A 23,205-nucleotide genomic window follows, 5' to 3' on the forward strand; every position below is an offset into this window, starting at 1 on the left:
CTTTTGCCACTGAATCTTTCCAATTTTGTACAATCACAGTGTTATGCCCTAACCATGACCTAAAACCATTTCCTGGGCCCCTGGCTTCAGCACTGCCTCTGGATCTGTCTGGTTTCTGAGGATTGCACAGTTGCTACACAGCAGCTGGCCCTTGGGGGAAGATCGCCAATGGTTCTGCTGTAACTGGTCCTCCTCCTCCCTTCCAGAATGGACTCAATACCATAAGCAACTCAGAGTCCACTGAACCTCCAACATATATTTCTAGAAAGAATTTTAAAGACATGTTTTAGAGCAATGTTAATTTTACAAAAAAAGAAATGAAAGGGACATACAGAGATTTCCCACATATACCCTATTCTCCCACACACATAGCCTCGTCCATTATCAAAATCACTCATCAGAATGGTACTTTTTTAGAAATTAAGGAAAAGCTTATATTGACATGTCAAAATCACCCAAAACCCACAGTTTACCTTAGGGTACACTCTTGGTTTTATACATTCTATGGGTTTGGACAAATGTATAATGACATAAATCCATCATTAGAATATCATACAGAATATTTTCACATCAAAAACATTCTCTGTGTAATGCTTATTTATCTCTCCTCCACTCACCCCCGGATTCTACTGAACTTTATATTTTCTCTGTAATTTTGTGTTTTCAAGAATGTCTCCATACTTTTGTCTTTCCAGTTGGAAGCTTACATATGTAGATTTTTCAAATTAACTTCTTCCACTTAGGTATGTGCATTTAGGATTCCTCCATGTCTACAAATAAACTTTAATAAAACAAAGACTGTAACAAGAGACAAGGAAGGACACTATATAATCATAAATGAAACAATCCAACAAGATATAAAAATTATAAACACTTATGCCCCCAATAAGAGAACAATGGGTAGATCATCCAAACAGAAAATCAACAAAGAAACAGTATCTTTTATATTCTTTTCTTTTCTTGAAAGAGTCTCCTTGAATGACACACTGGATCAGATGGATTTAAAAAATATATTTATAACATTTCATTGTAAAAGAGTAGAGTGCACATCCTTTTCAAGGGCTCATGGAAAATTATCCAGAATATATCACATGGTAGGCCACAAAACAAGTCTTAACAAATTCAAAAAGAATGAGGTCAAATTATGCATCTTATCTGACTAAATCAATCTGAAACTAAAAACCAACTATAGGAAAAAATATGGAAAGAACACAAATACATAGAAGTTAAATAACATGCTATTTAACAAAGAATGGGTCAACCAAGAAATCAAGGGGAAAATGAAAAAAATATGCATGGAGACAAAAAAAATGAAATCATACGGTCTGAAATATTTGGGATGCAGCAAAAGCTACTCAAGAGGGAAATTTACACAATATGTATCCTCCTCAAGAAGCAAGACAAATTTCAAATAGCAACCTAACCCTACACATAAAGGAACTAAAAAAAAAAAAAAAGAAGGACGAACAAAATCCAAACCAGTAGAAGGAAGAAAATAATAAGGATTAAAGCAAAAATAAACAAAATAGAAACTAAACAAAACAAAATAGCAATAGAATAGGTCAAGAAAACCAGGACCTGGTTCTTTGAAAATATCAACAAAATTGATAAACCTTTAACCAGACTCATTAAACCAGGGAGAACTCAAATAAACAAAATCATAAATGAAAAAGGAAAAATAACAACTGACACCATAGAAATACAAAGGACTATGAGGATATTATGAAAAAATTATATACCAACAAATTGGATAACCTACAGCAAATGTACTCGATGGTGAAAACTGAGAGTTTTCCCTCTAAGATCAGGAACAAGACAAGGATGTCCACTCTCACCACTTTTATTCAACATAGTACTGGAAGTCCTGGCCATAGCAATCAGACAAGAAAAGGAATAAAAGGCATTCAAATTGGTTAAAAAAAAAAATTTTACTATTTGCATATGACATGATACTATTTATAGAAAACCCTAAAGACTCCAACAAAAATCTAGAATTGATAAGTGAATTCAGTAAAGTCCTGGGATGCCAAATCAACTTACAAAAATCCATGGCATTTCTGTACTTTAATAATGAAGTAGTATAAAGAGAAATTAAGAAACAGTCCCATTTACAATCGCACCAAAAATAACTAAGAATAAACTTATCCAAGGAGGTGAAAGACCTATACCCTGAAACTGTAAAAGGCTGATGAAAGAAACTGAAGACAACACAAACAAATGGAAATGTATTCCATGTTCATGGATTGGGGGAAAAATGTTGTTAATATGTCTATACTACCCAAACAAACAAATGGACAAGAAAACAGACTCTTAACTACAGAGAATAAACTGACAGTCATGAGAGTGGAGGTTGGTGGGGGACTGGGTGAAATACATGATGGGGATTAAGAATAGACTCATTTTGATAAGTAGTGGGTAATATATAGCACAGCTAAATTGGTACAGTGTCCACCTGAAACTAATATAATTGGTTAATTTTACTCTAAATTTAAAAAATAATAGAGATTCCTCTGTGTTTCTTGACTTGACAGCTCCTTCTTTTCAGCCCTAAATTTGTCTGGATGTACCAGTGTTTATCCATTCATTTACTGAAGGACATCTTGTTTGCTTCCAAGTTTTAGAAATTGGAGATAAAGTTGCTACAAACATCCATGGCTTTTGCGTGGACATAGGTTTTCCAGAAAGAATTTTTAGATAGACTTATTTTGTTAAACAAGTGGCTATGTCCTAAGCCTGTTTCTCCATATTCATTTTCCCTTCTAAATTTAACTGCACACTAAAAACACCCTACATACTACCTCAAGGGCCTTCTCATGGTTGGCAGGAGCCCACATACACCCATTTATGGGTTGACATTGTGTCTTTAAAGCATAACCTTTGTTTTATTTTGTAGTTTTGATGAAAATGACTTCCTGGTTCAGATCGAGGGTGAGATGAAGAATCTGTTATCAATGTGCTGTTGAGAACAATGATCAAAGAAGGGAAGAATGTGACAGAGCCCAGGGTTACAAAGAAGATTACAGATCACCACCCATTACAGTCTTAAACTTTCAAACATACACAATTGTTAAAATGCAATTAGCATGCATATTCCTAAAGAGGAAATAGTCTCATCCCACAGTGTATAAAAGTTTTGAAAGATGTAGATGCATATGAGAAATAATGGACCTCAATGACTTACATAAGATTGTTAAATACAGTTTAAAAAAAAATGACCTGCTAAAAACTGTACTTAAGTGGGAAGAAGCCCTTAGAAATAGAGATTATTTACTTGTAGACATTAATAAAGTAAACTAATGATATGGTGACACACAGTACACTTACTTGTTTGGCTTAACAATGGATTTGTTCTGCCTTTCTTTTAAGAAATCCATCCAGATGGCCAACAGGCACATGAAACAATACTCAGCATCACTCATCATTAGGGAAATACAAATCAAAACCACACTGAGATACCACCTCACACTGGTCAGGGTGGCAAAAATGAACAAATAAAGAGACTACAAATGCTGGTGAGGATGTGGAGAAACGGGTACCCTCCTACATTGTTGGTGGGAATGTAAACTGGTGCAGCTGCTCTGGAAAACAGTATGGAGGTTCCTCAAAAATCTATCAGTAGAACTCCCCTATAACCCAGCAATAGCACTGCTAGGGATTTATCCAAGGGATACAGAAGTGCTGATGCATAGGAGCACATGTACCCCAATATTCATAGCGGCACTTTCTAAGATAGCCAAATCATGGAAAGAGCCTAAATGTCCATCACCTGATGAATGGATCAAGAAGATGTGGTGTGTGTGTGTGTGTGTGTGTGTGTGTGTGTGTATATATATATACACACACACACAATGAAGTACTGCATGGTGATGAGAAAGAATGAAATATGGTCATTTGTTCAAAGTGGATGGACCTTGAGGGTATCACGCTAAGCGAAATAAGTCAGGCAGAGAGGGACAGATACCATATGTTTGTACACATAGGTTTAACAGGAGAAACCTAACAGAGGACCATAAGGAGGGGAAGGGGGAAAGAGAATTGGGGAGAGAGAGGTACACAAATCATGAGAGATTATTGAATACTGAAAATGAACCAAGGGCTGAAGGGGGAGGGGGAGGGGGAAGGGACTAGTGGTCATGGAGGGGGGCACTTGTGGGGAAGAGCACTGGGTGTTATATAGAAACCAATTTGACAATAAACTATTATAAAAAATCAATAGCAGATAATAAAGAATTTAAAGTGGATACTAAAAAAAAAGTCCCTGTACCCTCAAAAATGAGCATGTATTAAGCTGGTGAAATCAAATATTCCCATGTTTTAGTACAACCAATTAAACAATGGAGGGAAAGAGAAATTAAGAGAGGTTAAGGGCAAGATCAGAATTAACTGCCTTCCTGTAAGTTCCTTGGATAGCCTGAAGAAAAACATGGAACACACTTTAACACACTGCTTCCTTCAGACATTCAAGACAAGGCAACGGCATACCACATTACAATCTCTGGCAGCGGTTCATTTTCTCATCATATTTTTAGAAATTTAATGTAAAATAAAAATGCAAACATTTAGGGGCACCTGGGTGGCTCAGGTCATGATCTCATGGTTCGTGGGTTTGAGCCCCGCGTCGGGCTCTGTGCTGACAGCTAACTCAGAGCCTGGAGCCTGCTTCAGATTCTGTGTCTCTTTCTCTCTCTGTCCCTCCCTTGTTCACACTCTGTCTCTCTGTCTCCCAAAAAAATATGGTGGAGGGCACTTGAGGGGAAGAGCACTGGGTGTTGTAATGAAAACAATTTGACAATAAAATATTTTTTAAAAAAAAGCAAAAAAAATAAATTAATTTAAAAAAATTAAAAAATATAAATAAATAAAAGACATTAAAAAAATTTTTAAAAATGCAAACATTTAGTCTCTAGACAAGTATTTATATTGTGTGTGATGATACTCAAATATCTTTGGCAGCATCTGAATGGTTGGCAGTTTCTATAAAATATGCCAATTAAAAACCACAACACTACTATACTGTATCATGTCACATTCTTCTAGAACATAAATATTGAGCATTTACCACATGCACTACACAGCACTCTGTGGCAAAGGTTTTGCAGAGTTCCTGATCTTTTGAAAAGTAGGATCTAGTCCACACAGGGGAAAGTAAAATACCATCATCATTACTGTGGCTAAAATTACCTGTTTGGCAAAATAAGAAATCACAAGTTAAAACAAAACTATTTAGTAAAATTAAATGTCTTAGTTCCACTCAGCTAATAGGTTCAAGTTAATTAGTAAACAACAAGGAAACGAAAACAGAGTGGTCTACTATCAGGTTTTTTTCTTTTTGGTCTCTGGTTAAAAAGGCCAACTGTTTTCTTTGGAGAATATTTAGAAAATACATATTGGATTTTTAAATATTATAGACTTATTTGGAAAATAGTTAATGATACACAAGCCGTCATTTTCTACATGGGCAACAGAAAATTTTCCTGAGAGTATTTTTGTGTATTTTTTATTTTTTATAAACACATATAAAATTTACTTCCAATTTATTCAAGTGCATCATAATAACTTATTAACTTCATATGCTTTCATACTCAATATATACTAGATTTTTAAAAATAAACAATGAAAACTTCCAAGTTTTTGTGATATTGTTAAATGTTGCTAAAATTTAGTATAGATAAGTTTCTTAAATTTTTTTTTACATTTATTTATTATTGAGAGACAGAGAGAGACAGAGCATGAACAAGGGAGGGGCAGAGAGAGGAGGAGACACAGAATCTCAGGCAGGCTCCAGGCTCTAAGCTGTCAGCACAGAGCCTGACACGGGGCCCAAACCCAAGAACTGGGAGATCATGACCTGAGCTGAAGTTGGATGCTCAACAAACTGAGCCACTCAGGCACCCCAATAATAAAGTTTGTTTAAACAGAGGCCAGCAATGCTGTGGACATTTCTGGATGATTCCAAAGTATATACAAGATGAAAAAAAATTATGCCAATACTTCAAAGGGGTAAAGGACTAATTTTTAATGTTTATTTATTTTGAGGAGGGGAGAAGGCAGAGAGAGAGAGGGAGGGAATCCCAAGCAGGCTCTGTGCTGTCAGTGCAGAGCCCAATGGAGGGTTCATCCTATGAGCCATGAGATCATGACCTGAGCTGAAATTAAAAAGCAGATGCTCAATTGACTGAGCCACCAGGTACCTCTAAAGGAATATTTCTAATACAGCACAATAAAGGTATTACATATGTTACAAAAAACTTCAGAATATATGTAGGTTAAATTCCAGGAAAAATGTCATTCTCTAATAACTCTTTTTAAAAATATGCATATAAATCTGGAAAACAGACTGCTTCCAACAGACACAAAGCACCAACTGAACAAGCCCCACGGAAGGTCCATTACAGAATTAGTAGGCAAAATGAGCCTCTAAGCACATTCTCACACTTACACTAGTTTGAAATAGAAACCAAGACTCAAGAGCTAGTGTTTTACTGCAACAGAGAAGGATCTATAAACACACATTGAAGTTTAAAAGGCTAAGAGAATGTTGTAGAACAAAGTACTGATTATATTTATTTTTTGGTTTTGAAGAACCAAACTTTTTGAAGAACTTTTTGAAGAACATAATATGGATTCCTTATGACTTGTTAATGGTGGCAGATACACTGAGCAAACACTCAAGCCTCTTTCTCTGATCTCAGAACCTTCATCAGTTTTCTGTTTCCAAGGATTTTCAATTCTCCTTATAAACATCCCTACATCGCTATGTCTAGTGGGCTATGGAGTGTAATCCTTACTGGATTCCCATGAGCATAAGCTGCCTGTGGAATACTTGCCTTTTGGTCCACTTCTTTGGAGGAATGCAGTGTGTCTAATTTAGGTGACTAGACACTTATGTGGGTGATAGTCAACTCTACCTATTGACAAGGAAAGATCCCAGCCACATCTGGATGCACTCTTGGACTGACCCTGAGTTGAGTGACTCCTTTACAATCAAGACCGAACAACTTTTCCTGTCATGAAAGAGTCTCTCATACATGATCCAGGTAAAGCATTTCGCATGCATGTCCCAATTTAAACTATACAGGGAAGAAATTAGGGAAGCACTGTTTGTGGATTTGGGTTACTTTCATTTAGCACTTCCCCATGTGAAGTATCTAGGGTTGAAAGGAGAAGAAATCCCTCTTGGGTAGGTCATTTGTACAACACGAAGCTCACTCACCGTTCCGACTTTCTTCATCAATAGCGACTATGGTGGCTGGAGGTCCTCCCCTAGCTAGTTTGCAATCTGAAGAGAGAAAACAACCATAGGTGAGAAGCAACACTTGCAGGGGCACTCGCCCTGAGAGAAAACTCCTTGAGGTACATATTGATATTTAAAAAGAAAAATCCTACAATCAAACTGATGTGCATCATTACTTTTAACAATACTTTAGCTTACTTTTATTCCATAAGACCCGCAGAGATCCCTTACAACATCATAACACAATCACTTCACATACCACCAAACTACTCAAATCTTACTGAGAAAACACCAGCAGAGACCACCGGAGAGCAGAAGTCCTTCAGGACAGAGATAATGGGATGGTAATTTAACCCAAAGAAATAACATAAAGGAATGATTAACAAGGATAAATTGTAATTAAAGCTTCACAACAGAAACAAACATAATTGGACTTTAATTGTGATAAAGGGTCTAATTAAAGGGAGTGAATAGAATTTTAATAATGTTCTAAAGAGAATAAAACAAAGACAAGCAATGTTCATGAGGTTGTTTGGCATTGTTATTTTTGTCATCTTACCCTCATATTGCCAGTCTGGAGTCAAAAGTATAGTCATCAATGGAAGCAGATCAGAGAAATGGAAGAAAGAAAGGAAGAAAGAATATATGTATATATTTAGTGTGGAAAGATATAAATAGCACTATATAATAACAGATATATCATATAATAACTCTGAAAAAGAAATACATAAAATCCTGGTATCAGATTTTTCGATCTTAATGTAATATTAACACATTAACTTGATAATATCTCATCAGCATCTTGAAAAATTACTATTATGGATAGAGGTGAAAAAACATACAGTATATTTATCTGTTTCCTATGAAAAGGTAAATACAAATTACTTATGAACAGTCTAGTATCCCTATGCTGAACAAACCTTAAGATTAGTGCCTGTCAATCAGTAGAGATGACTAATTTGTTATTTCAAATACTGCTAATACCTTGTCAAGAATCTCAGGATAATGAACATAAAAATAGTATCATGAGATACAATATCCAAGATAATTAAAATGTGATGCTTTCCCAGCAAGATGTCAAAAGTCCACTTCTGGGACATAAAACCACTCTCCTAGGAGGTACTAAGTGAGCCCAATGGGACTATGCTATGCTGTAAAATGTACATGGCACACTCCTGTGTCACATTTGCTTAATGCCATTCAAGTACATGTGTGATTTGCAAGATTACAAGGTTTCTCATTTATTCATTTACTCATTCATTCATTCATTCATTCATTCATTCAAATTCTATGTATTATGTATATGTACATCAATAATAGAGCCTTTGGCAAGCACTAATCTATCTCTATATTGTAAGGTACATGCTCTCTTATATGAAGCTCAACATCTCAGAGATTTCCAGTATTTTACTTTCCACCCTTGTCAATAGTCAAGGAGTTTCAAGTCACACCATTGTCAGATCTAAAATATCGCATGCCCATTGAATTCCTCCTGGCAGAGGATGGATGCTCAGTGTTTGTCACCCCTACTCCTGCAGTGGCTGCCTCACCGCCTCCCAGAAACTGTGTTCTTACTCTGTGCTCATCCATTCTTCCCATCAGAATTACTTTCCTGCACCCAAATCAACATAATGGCATATCTCTGCACAAAAAAGTTACATGTTTCCTTTGGAGCAATGAAAAAATATTCTTATGATGCCATTGAAAGATTCTCAAACCTAAATAATTTAGGATAATGTTTCAAAAGATGTCAAGACTCAAAATGGAATTAAGCCCTGCGGCCATCAGCCACGTCAGACCTCTTTACTCTTGCTGGGGCATACTTTATATTTTGAGGGAATTTCTGAATTCATTTCCGGCTCTCTTCTGCCCAGCAAATTTCTTTTTTTTTTTTCTTTTGTAGAACAAGATTTCTCCTGTTTTATGAGAACTTGCCCACTTTTTCAGTCGGAATTTATTTTCCGCCTCATGTTCTCATAAAATTTTGTGCATCTAGTTTTGTATTCCTCTATGCATTCAAACATTATTTATTTGGTTACTCAAATCTATACTTAAATTACTGTGCTGAACATGGAAATACAAAATTAAACAGCTCCTTTCTTCAAGGGTCTCAGGTGAAAAAGGTTAGAGTCCAGCTAGAACAAAAACTCATAACCAACCACACAGGTGTAGTACAATGTGGTATTTGTGGAATCAATTCCTTAATAAGCTCATGGACAATGTAAGTGGAAAGGAGATACACTAGAAGGCAGAGCCATCTGTGGAGAAGAAAATAAAGGAAACATGACCAGTTCTTACCAGAAGCAGTTCTTGGATTACCAAACATCTCTTCTGCTTGTCTTTTACAGAGGAGTTACTTTTCAAGACTATTCTTTTGTCAGGTGGCTACCACTAAATGTACGGATACACTTTCTCTACTCAGCTAAGCCAAGTGTGATTCCCCATCCCCAACCCTACCTACACCCCTTACCCTCTGTCCATTCTCTAGCCACAACAAACCAAATTCATATTTTCTGCACAAATGTCCTTCCTCTTCTCCTTCTCCTGGTTGACTTCTATTTCTCTTTAGAAAACCTTGCAAGCTGTTATCTCATCTAGAAAAATCTTCCTTGTTGTTGGTATAGATTAAATACTTCTTCTTTATATTTCTTCTGTGCCCACTTTATTCTATGGGATACATCACCCCACTGAAAACATAGTGTGTCTTTCTCACAAGAACTCCTTCAGAACAAATATGCATCATATTCACCTTAAACCTTAGTATTCTCTCTTAATAGTTGTCCTAAAAGAATGTCTATTGATTTTTTCTGAACTACAATCTTCCCAGCTACAATCTCCCACTGACCATGAGAGCTGCCTAGAAGCCTCTGTTCTCACCATGTCTTCACCAGCACAAACAGCCCATGCATAAAGCCGCAAGTGTGGTTCCTCCCAGTCAGTCCCCATTAGAAGAGTTTCCCTAAGCTTTACTCTTCAGGCTCCACCCCACCCCCAGTAAGATATTCTCATGTCTAAAAATACATTATCTTTCTGAGATCAAACCAAACATCATTTAACTTTTAGAAAGACCGCAATATTAATGAAGATACTAGTAGGTCTCTAAAAATATTATATTAATAATAGGATTGTTCACAACAGCTAAAATATTTGTTTTGGAATCATGCATTTGTGAAAGCATAATTAATTCATTTTGAAATGCACAAAAATATTCCAATATTAAAGTATATTCAGAGTTGTCTTCAAAAGAAAGTAATTTTGGATGGAATGCCCAGTGATGTATTGTGTACTCAAAATATCAAAATGGAGATCAAAATAAAGGCTAGAAAGCAATTTGGGGGCTGGGTGATGGTGTTCTCTATGGTCTATGGATAGCTTGTACACCACATGAAATGCAGGCTAGCTGATGACGTTCTACTAATGTATTTAATTTCATCCTTCACTGTCCTGGTTAAATCATAAATTCATTGTCTTTCATGCCTCAGATTTCTAACCTCTTAGGACCCTACCTGATTCCCATATCCAATTTATTGTAAAGTACAGGATATGAATGCAAATGCCTGAATGCTCAGTGTGATTTATTTCTGCAAATTTGTCATACAGCTAAAAATAAGCCAAATAGTTTTAAATAATCTCATGCAACAAGTTGGATTTAAAATGCAGAAAGACGTATGGATACATGAGAGTATTATATGAAGTGAAATAAGTCAGTCAGAGAATGACAAATACCATATATTTCACTCATAGGTGGAATTTAAACTAAACAGATAAACATATGGGGTTGGTGAAGAGAAGAGAGTGAAACAAACCACAAGGGACTCTTAATGAAAGAGAACAATTGAACACTGACAGATGGAAGTGGCTGGGGGGATGGGCTAGATGGGTGATGGGCATGGAGAAGGGCACTTGTTGGGATGAGCACTGGGTGTTATACATGAGTGATGAATCACTAAATTCCCCTCCTGAAGCCAATATTGCACTGTCTGTTAACTAATTAGAATTTAAATTAAAAAAATATATGTGTATGTGTATGTATATATATTAGAATTTAAATTAAAAATATATATGTGTATGTATATATACATACATATATGTACATATATATAAATAATAGGGGTGCCTAGATAGCTCAGTTGGTTAAGTGTCCAACTCTTGATATTAGCCAGGTCATGATCTTAATCACAGTTTGAGAGTTTGGCCTCACGTTGGGCTCTGAGCTGACAGTGCAGAGCCTACTTGGAATTCTCTCTCTGTCTCTCCCTCTGCCCCTCTCCCCTTTTCACATGTGTTCTCTCTCTCTCAAAAATAAATACTAAAAAAAACTAAAAATAAATAAATTCCAAAAGGAAATATTAGAAAAAATATGCAATGACTTGGTTTCAAAGGCCCTACATGTGCAATATTCTATTCTTATTGTACCCTGAAGCTCAGAGCATGCTACAGATGGGCCACAGAAGGGCAACAATCCAAACTTGTCTACACCAGGAAGTGAGAACAGCCAGGAAAACCCACTTCCACTGTAGACTATGCTCAAAACATCCTTCTAAGGCCAAACAATGTTTTTTCAATAAAATTGTAAACCTATTCACTTGGCATTTTGCATATATTAATATTGTAACTGCCTTGGCCATGTCAATAACTGGCATATTGTGTCTCCTGTAGACCCCTCTTCTAAGTCAGGGGCCTACTATCCAGGCAGTACCTACACTTACAATTTTATAGGTGCCTTAAATGTCCTGCTACCCTCCTTTTACAATATAAAAATTTAGAAAGGGGACCTATCCCAGCAAGAGGGTTATTACCAGAGATAACTTTCTCATTGGAGAGCCTTATCTGCACCTCAAGGCAAACATTTGTTTACTGAACATGTTCTCATCACATCTTGCTATGAACTGCCTCCTTCTCCTTTGAAGCCCCAGATCTCTGTCCCTTTCCTTAGCTCCGGATGTCATGTATATAAGCCTCAACTAGCTGGCTGCCTTTTAGTCTCATATCTTTGTGAGTAATTTTGTTTTCCTCCTGTTAATTCATATATTTTATTACAAGGTGTCTCAGCCAAGGACATAGAGAGGGAGAGGGAACAAGACCCCCCCACACACACACACACCTATATTTGAAAAATCTACCATTGAGGTAAAGAAGGTGATAGACAAATTTTATAGTACTTTGAGATTCTGTGGGACTGTAATGGAAGACCATGGAGGTTTCCAATTGTTAGAGAAAGAGGAGCAATGGAAAGAGAAGGGAGAAGACTTTCACTTGACTCCAAGTGACTGCAACTTCTGTCAGAACACTACATGTCCAACAATCACAGAGCAAGATTGCACCGATATCTTAACAATAACAAGATGTGTTCCAAGGTCTTCATGATTTGGTCAAAATGAACTCGAAGAAATAAAACTTCAGATGCCAAATCTTTAAGATATCAATATCACAAACACTTTTGTGTCACCTTAGAGTTCTTATGCAGTTATTTTCTTACCAGCTGCCTATGACTATCAGTGAATTTTTCTATACCCTAGTAGAATATTTGACATGTTACAATCTCAATTTAATATATTTGTGGAACAATAGGGTAATCTCTTTCATGAAAAATGAATAAAGAAATAACCTATCAGATTCTTCCTATTTGTCATTTCAAATCTTTTGGGGGAGTGTTTTCAGATGTTAATGGAATTTCTTCCTAGTATAATATAGAGGTTAAGGACATGTGCTTTGCTATCAGAAAACCTCATTCCAAATCCTAACTTTGGCCTTTAATAGTAATGGAATGTTGAACAGATTATTAACTTCTTGTACTTTAATTTATATAAACAGGAATAATAGCAAGTATAACTACCTCATAGATTTACTAGGACAAGAATACATGAGATTATCTATGGTCATTTCTAAGAATGGTGTCTCATAAAATGTAAAGGCAGAATAGATATGTCTTTCATTCTTATAGTATCATTATTTCCAAATCAATATATTTAAAAAATTATTCTTATTTTTTCCCTTTGATCAAAAGATAGTAGAGAATCTCCTATCTTCCCCATGTATTCAGTGAGGACTGATCTTATCTTTGCATGTGATTGTAAAGTACATTCTCATTAAGGATAAAAGTAGTCACATGAAATGTCACTCTTGGTTATATGGACAAAAATGCTAAAATTCTTATTCCAGATATCACTGTAGACGCACTGTCCTGGTTTAAACTTGCTAAATGCAACAAAGTTTTGAACCTCAGGTTAGGAAAGTAAAGGGGAACTCACAGTCATCCAAGGGTCCCCACTGTGGTCATCAGATGCACTGGTGTCCAAATGATTAAGGTCAAGAATAAGTTTCAGATTTTCCGAAATCCCTATTCTTCTCAATATTCCTCTGCTATCAGTTTGGATATCCGAAGTTGTCTGAACTCTCTGGTTTAGAAGCTTGCATTTGTGTATGTACACACACACACACACACACACACACACACACACTGAATCAGTTGCTTAGTTCCTATAAAACTGGCCTCTTGTTCAAAGAGATGCTGTGCTCTCCTCACATTTCATTTTGCACAAATGTTTTAGGTTCAATTTGCTTGTCACAAGGAGCAGCACAAGGACTACTCTTACCTTTCCTGTAGATCATTGGAATACTCATTTCCAGGAAAATACACATCAGAGTGACATCAGAATACAGAAATGTCTTGCTTTACATTTTGATTCTCTCACCCAAAAGAAAAGAAGTCTGATGTTGAGAGTTGTAAGATCAGTGGGACCACACTCAAAGGTATATTGTCGAAAGCTATAGTCAACAAAGACAAGGACTTGGCCATGACTGATGAAAAGCTAAACGGATGGATTAAACTCCAGGGCACAGTGACTACATCATTTCCAGCTCAAGAATAGGATATGCTCGGGGTGCCTGGTGGCTCAGTCAGTTGAGTGTCCGACTTCAGCTCAGGTCATGATCTCACCGCTCGTGGGTGGGTTCGAAACCCATCATCGGGCTCTGTGCTGACAGCTCAGAGCCTGGAGCCTGCTTCAGATTCTATGTCTCCCCCTCTCTCTGCCCCTCCCATGCTCATGCTCTGTCTCTCTCTATTTCTCAATAATAAATAAATGTTAAAAAATTTTAAAAATAATAGGATATGCTCTTATGATTACTCTGTCAGCATTTAGGGATTCAAATTTGACTATGTAGGAAGCAACCCATATTTTATGATGCCTTAGTGTCATTATTAATTGAATTATATAACGTGGTTAAGATGTCCCAACAACATGGACTGGTAATGCCCACTGCAGTCATTAAGAGTATTGCTCCCCATCACTGCTTTCCTTAGGATGATTTACTGTAGAGACTGTGGCTTTCTCAGCCACTGTTTTTTTTCAAAACTATTTCACTTCATTCTAATTGGTCTATCAACAACAGTAGTCTTGTTCACAGATGACAGTTGGTTACAGAGGGACGCCCATTCTTATTAAGAAATTAAAGGGTCTAAAACGTTGAAGTAAAGGTAAGTCAGGGGCTGTACATCAAAGACAGGGCAGAAAATAAATTGTCAGTGGAAGTCTGATCAGAAGATCGATTAAATATTTTAAAGTTATTTTTGTTCACTGTAAATATTACTATGTTTATTTTATAATTTCATGTAAATGTATTTTCAAACCTGCTAGTCTTTACAACCCAAAGTGACTTTATTACATCTAATTCATACTACATGAATTAGAAGCTTTTGGGGTTTTTCCTTCTGTTGATGGTGACAGTTTTTCCTTATTGATGTAAACTTCCAGCAGGCAACCATGACAACATTTGTGGTTTTCACAGTGAATGGTATCATTCCTGGTCCAAGGTGTAATATGTGAGACTGACATGAGACACAGCTATCAGTACTGTGGTTATGGACATAGCCTTGGCAGGCAGATGGTTAGGGCTCAGTCCTAGCCACTTTTTACCACTTGCTGGCTTTTAGCATGTTTGATGGTTACTTAAATTCTCTGTAGCTCAGCTGCATTCTTGGCAAACAGAAGCTATGTTATAGAATAGCTCCTGGCACACAGAGGTGCTTTAGAATTTCCTGTTAGGTAAATTCTGTTCTATCCAAATGATATAACAGCACACAAAATTTGTATATCTCTACATTTTTAAGTGATGGCTTTACACATTTTAACTTATGTAAGTAGCACTGTTACCTTTTTGAACATTCACAAGAAAGCTGTATTTTATTAGCAGATCAAAATAAGCCTAGGATATGTTTGTATATTTGACGTGCATTTAATTTGCTGGTGAAGTGACACTATATTTAATTATATGTCCACAGGTTGTTAAGGAGATAGAGTAATACAATCGTGCAAAGGTTCTCCTTTTTAAAATTGAGCCATACTTGCAACTAAAATGAAAAGTCTCTTCTAATAATGTGATATACAATGAATTGCATTTCCCTTCTAAGAGTTCTTTGCAGGATTTTGCTGTTATTCCAAATCTTTCTAAAAGGCATTTTCTGTTGGGTAGCCTGTTTTGCCACATCATCTGCTTTGTCTTTAGGTTTTATAATTGAAATACAAAAAAGAAAAGAAAGAATAAGGGTTTGTGTGAATGAGAAAAACAAAACTATTCTAAAACACTTTATGAAAAGCACTTAAAGAGTTTATATCTATGTTGTTTCTGAAAACTAATTTGTTATTTTCTAATTATTCATAATGAAGTAGCTCAGAGGAAATGGTCAATCATGATTCTTACTAAGACACTCAATAAGGTCAAAAACTAAAGCTGCATTTTCAGACAGAGAGATTGTTAATAAATCTTTGTTTACAGCCTGCTTTGCCTATTTAAGGCCTATTCCTGCCACAAGGTGATTATGAGTGCCTAAATTATCAGTAAAAAGACAAACCAGACTAAATCAGGGAGACAAAATTTTAATCATTTAATGACTTACATCAGAAAACACTATATCCATGTAAACATGCCTAACTTTAAGGTGTACAATGTGAGATTTGATAAATATATAGATTGTGAAATGATTGCCAGACTAAGGTCAGTTAACACTTCCTTTGTTGTGTGTGATAATATTAAACTTTACACTCTTAACAGCTTTCAGCAGATAATCCTGTATTATTAACTACACTCACCACATTGTACATTAGAGCCTCAGAAACTATTCACCTTTGGGCTAGAAGATTGCTTCCTTTGACCAACGTCAATGTCTCATTTTCCAACCACTGCAGTTCCTCAGCTCCTGTCAACCACATTCTATCTGTTCCAAGGAGCTTGGCATTCATATACATAGATATACATAATGCATGCAATATATAGATATATAATGTATGCATATATATACATATATAATGTGTGTGTATATATATATATTTTTTTGAAAGAGTGAGAGAGATCAAGCAGTAATGCAGGTCCACATGAGTGGGGGAGGGGCAGAGAGAGAGAGACTAAAAATCTTAAGCAGGTTCCACACTTAGCATGGAGCCCAATACAAGGCTTTATCTCCTTTATCCAGGCTTTATGGCCTGACCCGAAAACGAGACTCAGACATTTAACTGACTGATTCACCGAGGCACCCTGGAGTTTGGGTTATTTAGATTCCATATCTAAGTGAGAAAATTAAATATCTCCCTTATTCTGTCTTATTTCACTTAGCATAAAGCAATCAAAGTTCATCGTATTGTTGCAAATGGGAGGTTTTCCTTATTTTTGTGGCTGAATAACGGTTTTTTACAAATACACATACACTGTATTTTCTTCATCCATTTATTTGACAATGGATACAGGTTTTTTCAGTGTCTCCATATCTTAACTCTTGCAAATAACTGTACAATGAACATGGGGCTATGGATATCTCTTTCATAGTATTTTCTTCAGATTTATACTTCAAATGCAATGGCTGGATCATAAAATAGTTCTATTTTCATTATTTTGAGAAACTCCCATCCTGTTTTCCACAGTGGTTGCACCAAATTACATCTCCATCAATCCATCAATGATACACAAGAGCTCCCTGTCTCTACATCTACACCAACACTAACAAATCTCTTGTCTTTTTAATAACAGTCATTTTCACAGGTGTGAAGTGGTGATACCTCATTGTGGTTTTGAGGTCCATTTCCCTGAGTTTTAGTGATGCTAAGCATCTTTTCATGTGCTTACTGGCCATCTGTATATCATCTTTGGGGAAAAAATGTTCAAGTTCTCTGGCCATCTAATTCTTTGCTCTTTGGTATTGGATTGTATGAGTTCTTTATATATTTTGGAAATCAAAACCTCATCAGATAGTTTGCAAGTATTTTTTTCCATTCCATAGGTTGACTTGGTATTTTGCTGGATGTTCCCTTTGCTGTTTCCTATTTAGTTTGATTGAGTCTCACTATTTTTTGGCTTCAATTCTTGCATTTTTGGTGTCATATTTAAAAAAAATCATTGCCAAGACCAAGGTAAAGAACTTTTCCTTATGCTTTCTTCTATACAGTTTTACACTTGTGGGTCTTACATTAAAGTCTTTCATTCATTTCAAACTAATTTCTACATTGTATAAGGAAGGAATCCAATTTTATTCTTTTACAGGTGATTATCATTTTCCAAACACATTTTATTAAAAAAAAAAACTATCCTTTTACCATTAGTATTCTTGGCTCTGTTGTAAAATATAAATTGTTTTGGTCTTTTTTGGACTCTCAAACTGAAGTTATGGCTGTGATTATTACAGCTTTGTAATAAAGATTGAAATCAGGTTAGATGGTGGCTCTGGCTTTGTTTTTTTGTTTTTTTTTTTGTTTGTTTGTTTTTTGTTTTTTGTATTTTCTCAGAATTGCTTTGTCTATTCGGGGTCTTTTGTGTTTCCAAACAAATTTTAGGGTTTTTTTCTATTTCTGAGAAAAAGGCTATTTTAATTTGTATAGGGTTTGCATTGAATATATAAATGGCTCTTGGTAATATGGACATTTTAATAATATTAATTCTTCTAATCTATGAATGTGGGATGTCTTTCCATTTATTTGTATCTTTTTCAATTTCTTTCATTAATATCTTACAGTTTTCAGTGTACACATCTTTTACTTGCTTGCATAAATTTATCCCTAAGTGTTTTATCATTTTAGAAGGCATTGCAAAGGAGATTGTTTTATTTTCTTTTCTAAGTAGGTTTCATGTCCAATGTGGATTCCAACCTGGGCCTTGAACTCATTACCTTGAGATCAAGACCTGACTGAGATCAAGAGTTGGATGCTTAATTGACTGAGCCACCAGGTGCCCCTCTTTATTTCTTCTAAGATAGTCCATTGTTAGTGTATAGAAACACAATCGATTTTGCTAAGTTGATGTTGTATCCTACAATGTACTAAATTTGTTTACTTGGAAAGATTCTTAGTGGGATCATTAGGCTTTTCTTATATAAGATCTTACTACCTACAAAAAAAGACAGTTTTTTCTTCTACCTTTTTGATATGAATATCGTTTATTTCTTGTTCTTGCCTAATTGCTCTGACTGTGATTTCCAATACTATGTTGAATAAAAATGGTGAGAGAGGGCACCTTGTCTTGATCCTGATCTTTGAGTAAAAGCCTTAGGCTTTTCACTATTGACCATGATGTCAGCTGTGGGCTTGTTGTATATGGCTTTTATTATATTTAAATGCATTTCTTATATACCCAATTTGTTGAGTTTTTATCATGAATAAATACTGAATTTCACTAAATGTTTTCTCAGCATCTACTGTGATAATCATTTAAATTTTAATGTTTATTTGTTATTTATTTTTAAGAGAGAGAGAGGGAGAATGTGTGTATGTATGTACAGGAGTACAGGGGAGGGGCACAAAAAGTGGGAGAGAGAATCCCAAGCAAGCTATACATTGTCAGCACAGAGCCCAATGTGGGGCTCAATCCCATGACTGTGAGATCATCACCTGAGGCAAAGTCAAGAATCAGACACTTAACCTACTGAGCCACGCAGGTGCCCCAATATATTCCAAGTTTTTATTTCTTCATGATTTGATCTTAGTAGGTTGTATGTTTCTAGGAATTAATCGAGTTCTTCTAGTTTATCCAATTTGTAGATTTATGTATAATTGTTCACAGTAATCCAGGATCTGTTGTATTTCTGCAGTGTCATTTATGATTTTATTTACTTAAATCTTCTATTTTCTTAATCTAGCAAAATGTTTTACAGTTTTGTTTACCTTTTCAAAGAAACAGCTCTTAGTTTCATTGACCTTTCTGTGGTTTTATTTCCCTGTTATCTATGTCTATTATTTCTGCTCTGATCTTCATTATTTCCTTTCTTGTGCTAACTTTGTGCTTAGTCTATTCTTTTCTAGTCCCTTAAAGTGCATAGTTAGGTTTTTATTTGTGATCTTTCTTTTTTTCTTAATGTAAGCAGTTTTTTGTTGTTTATGTTTTTTTGCTACAGTTTTCCCTATTAGCAGTACTGTTGCTTCCTTTGATAAATTTTGGTATGCTGTGTACTTGTTTTCACTTATTTTTAGATAAATTTATTTTATTTCTTTATTGACCCATTGGTGTTTAGGTGTGTGTTTAATTTTCACACATTTGTGAGCTTTCCAGTTTTCCTTCTGTTATTTATTTTTAGTTTTATGCCACTATGGTCAGAAAAAAATAGTTGGTATGATTTAAATCTTACATTCGCTAAAGTTTGTTCTGTGACCTCACAAATGGTCAATCTTGGAGAATGTTCATGGTGCACATGAGAAGAATATATATCCTGTTGCTGTTGGAGGGGATGTGCTGTTTTTGTCAGTTAGCTCCATTTGATATAAGGTATAGTACAAATCCAGTGTTTCCTTATTTTTTAAAAAAAATTTTATGTTTTTATTTATTTTTGAGAGACAGAGAGACAGTGAGAGCAGGAGAGGATCAGAGAGAGAGGAAGATACAAAATCCGCAGCAGGCTCCAGGCTCTGAGCTAGCTGTCAGCACAGAGCCTGATGCGGGGCTTGAACCCATGAACGTTAGATCATGACCTGAGCTGGAGTCGGATGCTTAATCGACTGAGCCACCCAGGGCCCCTCCTTACGGGGGATGTTCTATCTGGATGATCTATCCATTGTTGAAAGTCGAATATTGAAGTCCCCTCTATTATTGTGTTGTTGTCTACAGTTTCCTTCAGATTTTTTTATACTTGCTAAATATATTCAGATCCTATGATACTGGGTACATATATAATTCTTATAACTTCTTGTTGAATTTACTCCTTTCTTCATTATATATTGATCTCTTTTGTCCCTATTACAGTTTTTGACTTAAAGTCTATTTTGTTTCATGTAAGTATAGCTACAAATGCTCTCTTTTGGTCTCCATTTGCATGGACTCTCCTTTTCCATCCCTTTACTTTGAGTCTATATATTTCCTTGAAGCTAAAATGGATCTCTTGCATGCAGCATTTAGATGGGTCTTGTTTTTAAACCACTCACTCATTGTGTCTTTTGATTGGAGAATTAAATCCATTTTCCTTTAAAGTAATTATTGCTAGGTATGGACTTACTAATTGCATCTTATTGTTTTCTGGCTCCCTTGTTCCTTTCTCCTCTTTTGTTTCCTTTCTTAAAAACTAGTAATTTTTCCATTTTATATGTTTTGATTCTCTTTCTCTCTTATAGATCTAGTGAAAGTTTACTTTTTAGTTACCATGGGGTTTATATAAACCATCTTTATAGATATGGAAGTCCATTTAAGGTGATAACAACATATCTGAAAGTGCATGCAATAATTCAATACTTTTACTATGACCCCCCATAATTTGCATTTTTTGGTGTCACACCTTAACTCTTTTTATATTGTGTATCCATAATGATTATTGTAGCTATAGTAATTCTTAACACTTTTGTCCTTTGACCTTTACACTAGTTAAGTGATTAACCCACCATCACATCAGAGTATCAGAATATCCTTGATTATTGATAATCCTTATGACCTTACATTAGTGTCTGTGCATATGAGAAAATGGGTACTTTACAGACTGGCTTTGGCAGGAAAAGCCCATCCAGAGACTCTGGTGGTATCTGTGGGCAAGCTTGCTGTTTGGAGTCTTTAGGTGGGCAGATACATGCCTGGGTCAGGAGGTGGGCAGGCCTGGTGCTTTGGTACAAGGGGAATCAGCCTGCTGCCTGGGTCTGGGAAGATGAGCAGGAGCCTGAGTTTACAGGTGCAAGCTACTATGGGTGGGGACACAATATCTGGGTCCACAGGGTCCAGTACAGAACTGGGATAAGCCAGGAATCTGGATTCATGAGAGCTGGCCTGAGGGCTGGGACAATGGGGCCAGGCTGGTGCCAAGATGAGCCTGGAGCATGATCTGTGAGGGGTGGCCTGCAAGTTGGTTCTGTAGGGCCTGTGTGGTGCTACAGTGCCTTGGCACCCTGGTCTGCAGGAGCTCGATCCTAGGTCCATGGAGGCTCGCCTGGCCCTGGGGTGAGGTGAAAATCTGGGTCTATAGAAGTCAGCCTGCCCTTTGTGGGGCCCCACCTCATGCCTCGACTTGCAGGGGCTGGTGGAGAGCATGGTGTGGTGCCACAGGAGGTGGGAAATGCTGGGGTAAGCTAGAAACCCTGGTTTGTGGAGGCTGCCAGGTGCCGGGAGAACCAGCTGGCTCCAGTGTGGTCAGGGAGCCTGATGTGGATTTTCCAGAGGTAGCAATACTTCAATAGAAAGCTGATCCAAGAGACTTACAAGCGCCATTGTGTTGGAGTAAATGTACTACTTACATGAAATTATATTAGCTTATATTTCTGGATCCCTAGAAGAGAGTGACGATATTGAATTTTCTGTTTCATTATCTAAGATGGGACTGTCTGGATGTATGAAGCATGAGAGTTGTTAGAGGAAGCAGGGGAAGTATATGGCTTCCTGTTTGCTGTAGGACATTTATATATTTGGATATATAAATAATGAGATATTCAGAAACACTTTTCTTTTGCCTTATTTTCCCATTTCTAAGTGCCAGGGAGGCTCCATTATCAAAGAGCAAATCCTGAGAGAGGGACAGGTGAGAGGCTGGAGCTCAGAGCAACAGGAGAAGAGCCTAATAAAATAACAACCACAAAACCCACAAAACACCCAAGTCCTATTTCTCCATGTGTTTCATCTTGCATTCCCAATGCTCTGTCAGGTACAACTCCACCTAGCATGACGTGCTTATGGCCATTCAGCCAGAAGTCCTTCCAGAGCAAAGCTGAAAGCCACAAGCTCCAAATGCATCTATGGTCTCTCCATTGTTCACAATGAATATTAAGTGTCAGAGGGGTAATGTCTCCATGTGTCAATGACTCTTAAAACAGTATTCTTTCACTTAACAGAGGATCTCTTTCTGCATCATAAACCTTGCAGATTGATACTGAAGACAAATCAGGGTGGTAATACAATCTGACATTTCTTGGGCAGAGAGAAAACTTCTGTTTGTAACTGGCAGAAGGCACTGTGGCCATAGGTTAAAACATGCATATGCTTGTTTCAAATCAATCCTTTCAAGAAAGTCAGCTAGTGCTATAATTTTAACTGTGGCCATAAAAGTAAAATCATATTTTTGATAAACTAATTTTTTGGCTTGGAAATGTTCTTTAGGGTTCACAAAAACTGAAAATAACAAAATATTGATGGTAAGTATTTTACCACCCTTGGCATGTAGACATGATATTTTTGACAACTTGCTATCCACATGTACAACATATGATGAAGGAAGCTTTGTGTCCTGTAGAGCTTACCACTCACAGGTTTATTTTAGACAGTTCCCTCTACAGACACCTGTGGTTTGGAAGATCTGCTGTGATTTAAGAGAACTTCTCAAGGACAGGACTCCATATTTTATTTCTCTATGTTTGCTCATATCACACATTCTGCCAAGGGTGGGTCCAGAAAACACATATATAGTTAGAATTGTTTGTCCGGCTTCTTTCTGAGGTGCATGGTTTCTTATTTTACAATCATCCCTCCGTTCCCAGCATGTCTAATGGTACACACACCATGATTTTCTTTTTTTTTAAGTTTTTTAA

The 23,205-nt window shown here is 36.4% G+C and overlaps 1 protein-coding gene across 1 annotated transcript in view; it reads right to left on the reverse strand.

Annotated features, from left to right (window-relative positions):
- Positions 1–23,205, reverse strand: part of PCDH15 (protocadherin related 15) — a 697,494-nt gene that overhangs the window by 573,990 nt on the left and 100,299 nt on the right. The window contains exons 2-3 of the mRNA XM_029919519.1: positions 7,794–7,808; positions 7,214–7,279 (exon numbers count right to left, since the gene is read on the reverse strand). Coding sequence (XP_029775379.1) covers positions 7,214–7,279; positions 7,794–7,808 — 81 coding nt within the window. The remainder of the gene's footprint in view (positions 1–7,213; positions 7,280–7,793; positions 7,809–23,205) is intronic.

This window comes from Suricata suricatta, chromosome 2, assembly GCF_006229205.1.
Source record: "Suricata suricatta isolate VVHF042 chromosome 2, meerkat_22Aug2017_6uvM2_HiC, whole genome shotgun sequence".
Classification (NCBI taxonomy): domain Eukaryota; kingdom Metazoa; phylum Chordata; class Mammalia; order Carnivora; family Herpestidae; genus Suricata; species Suricata suricatta.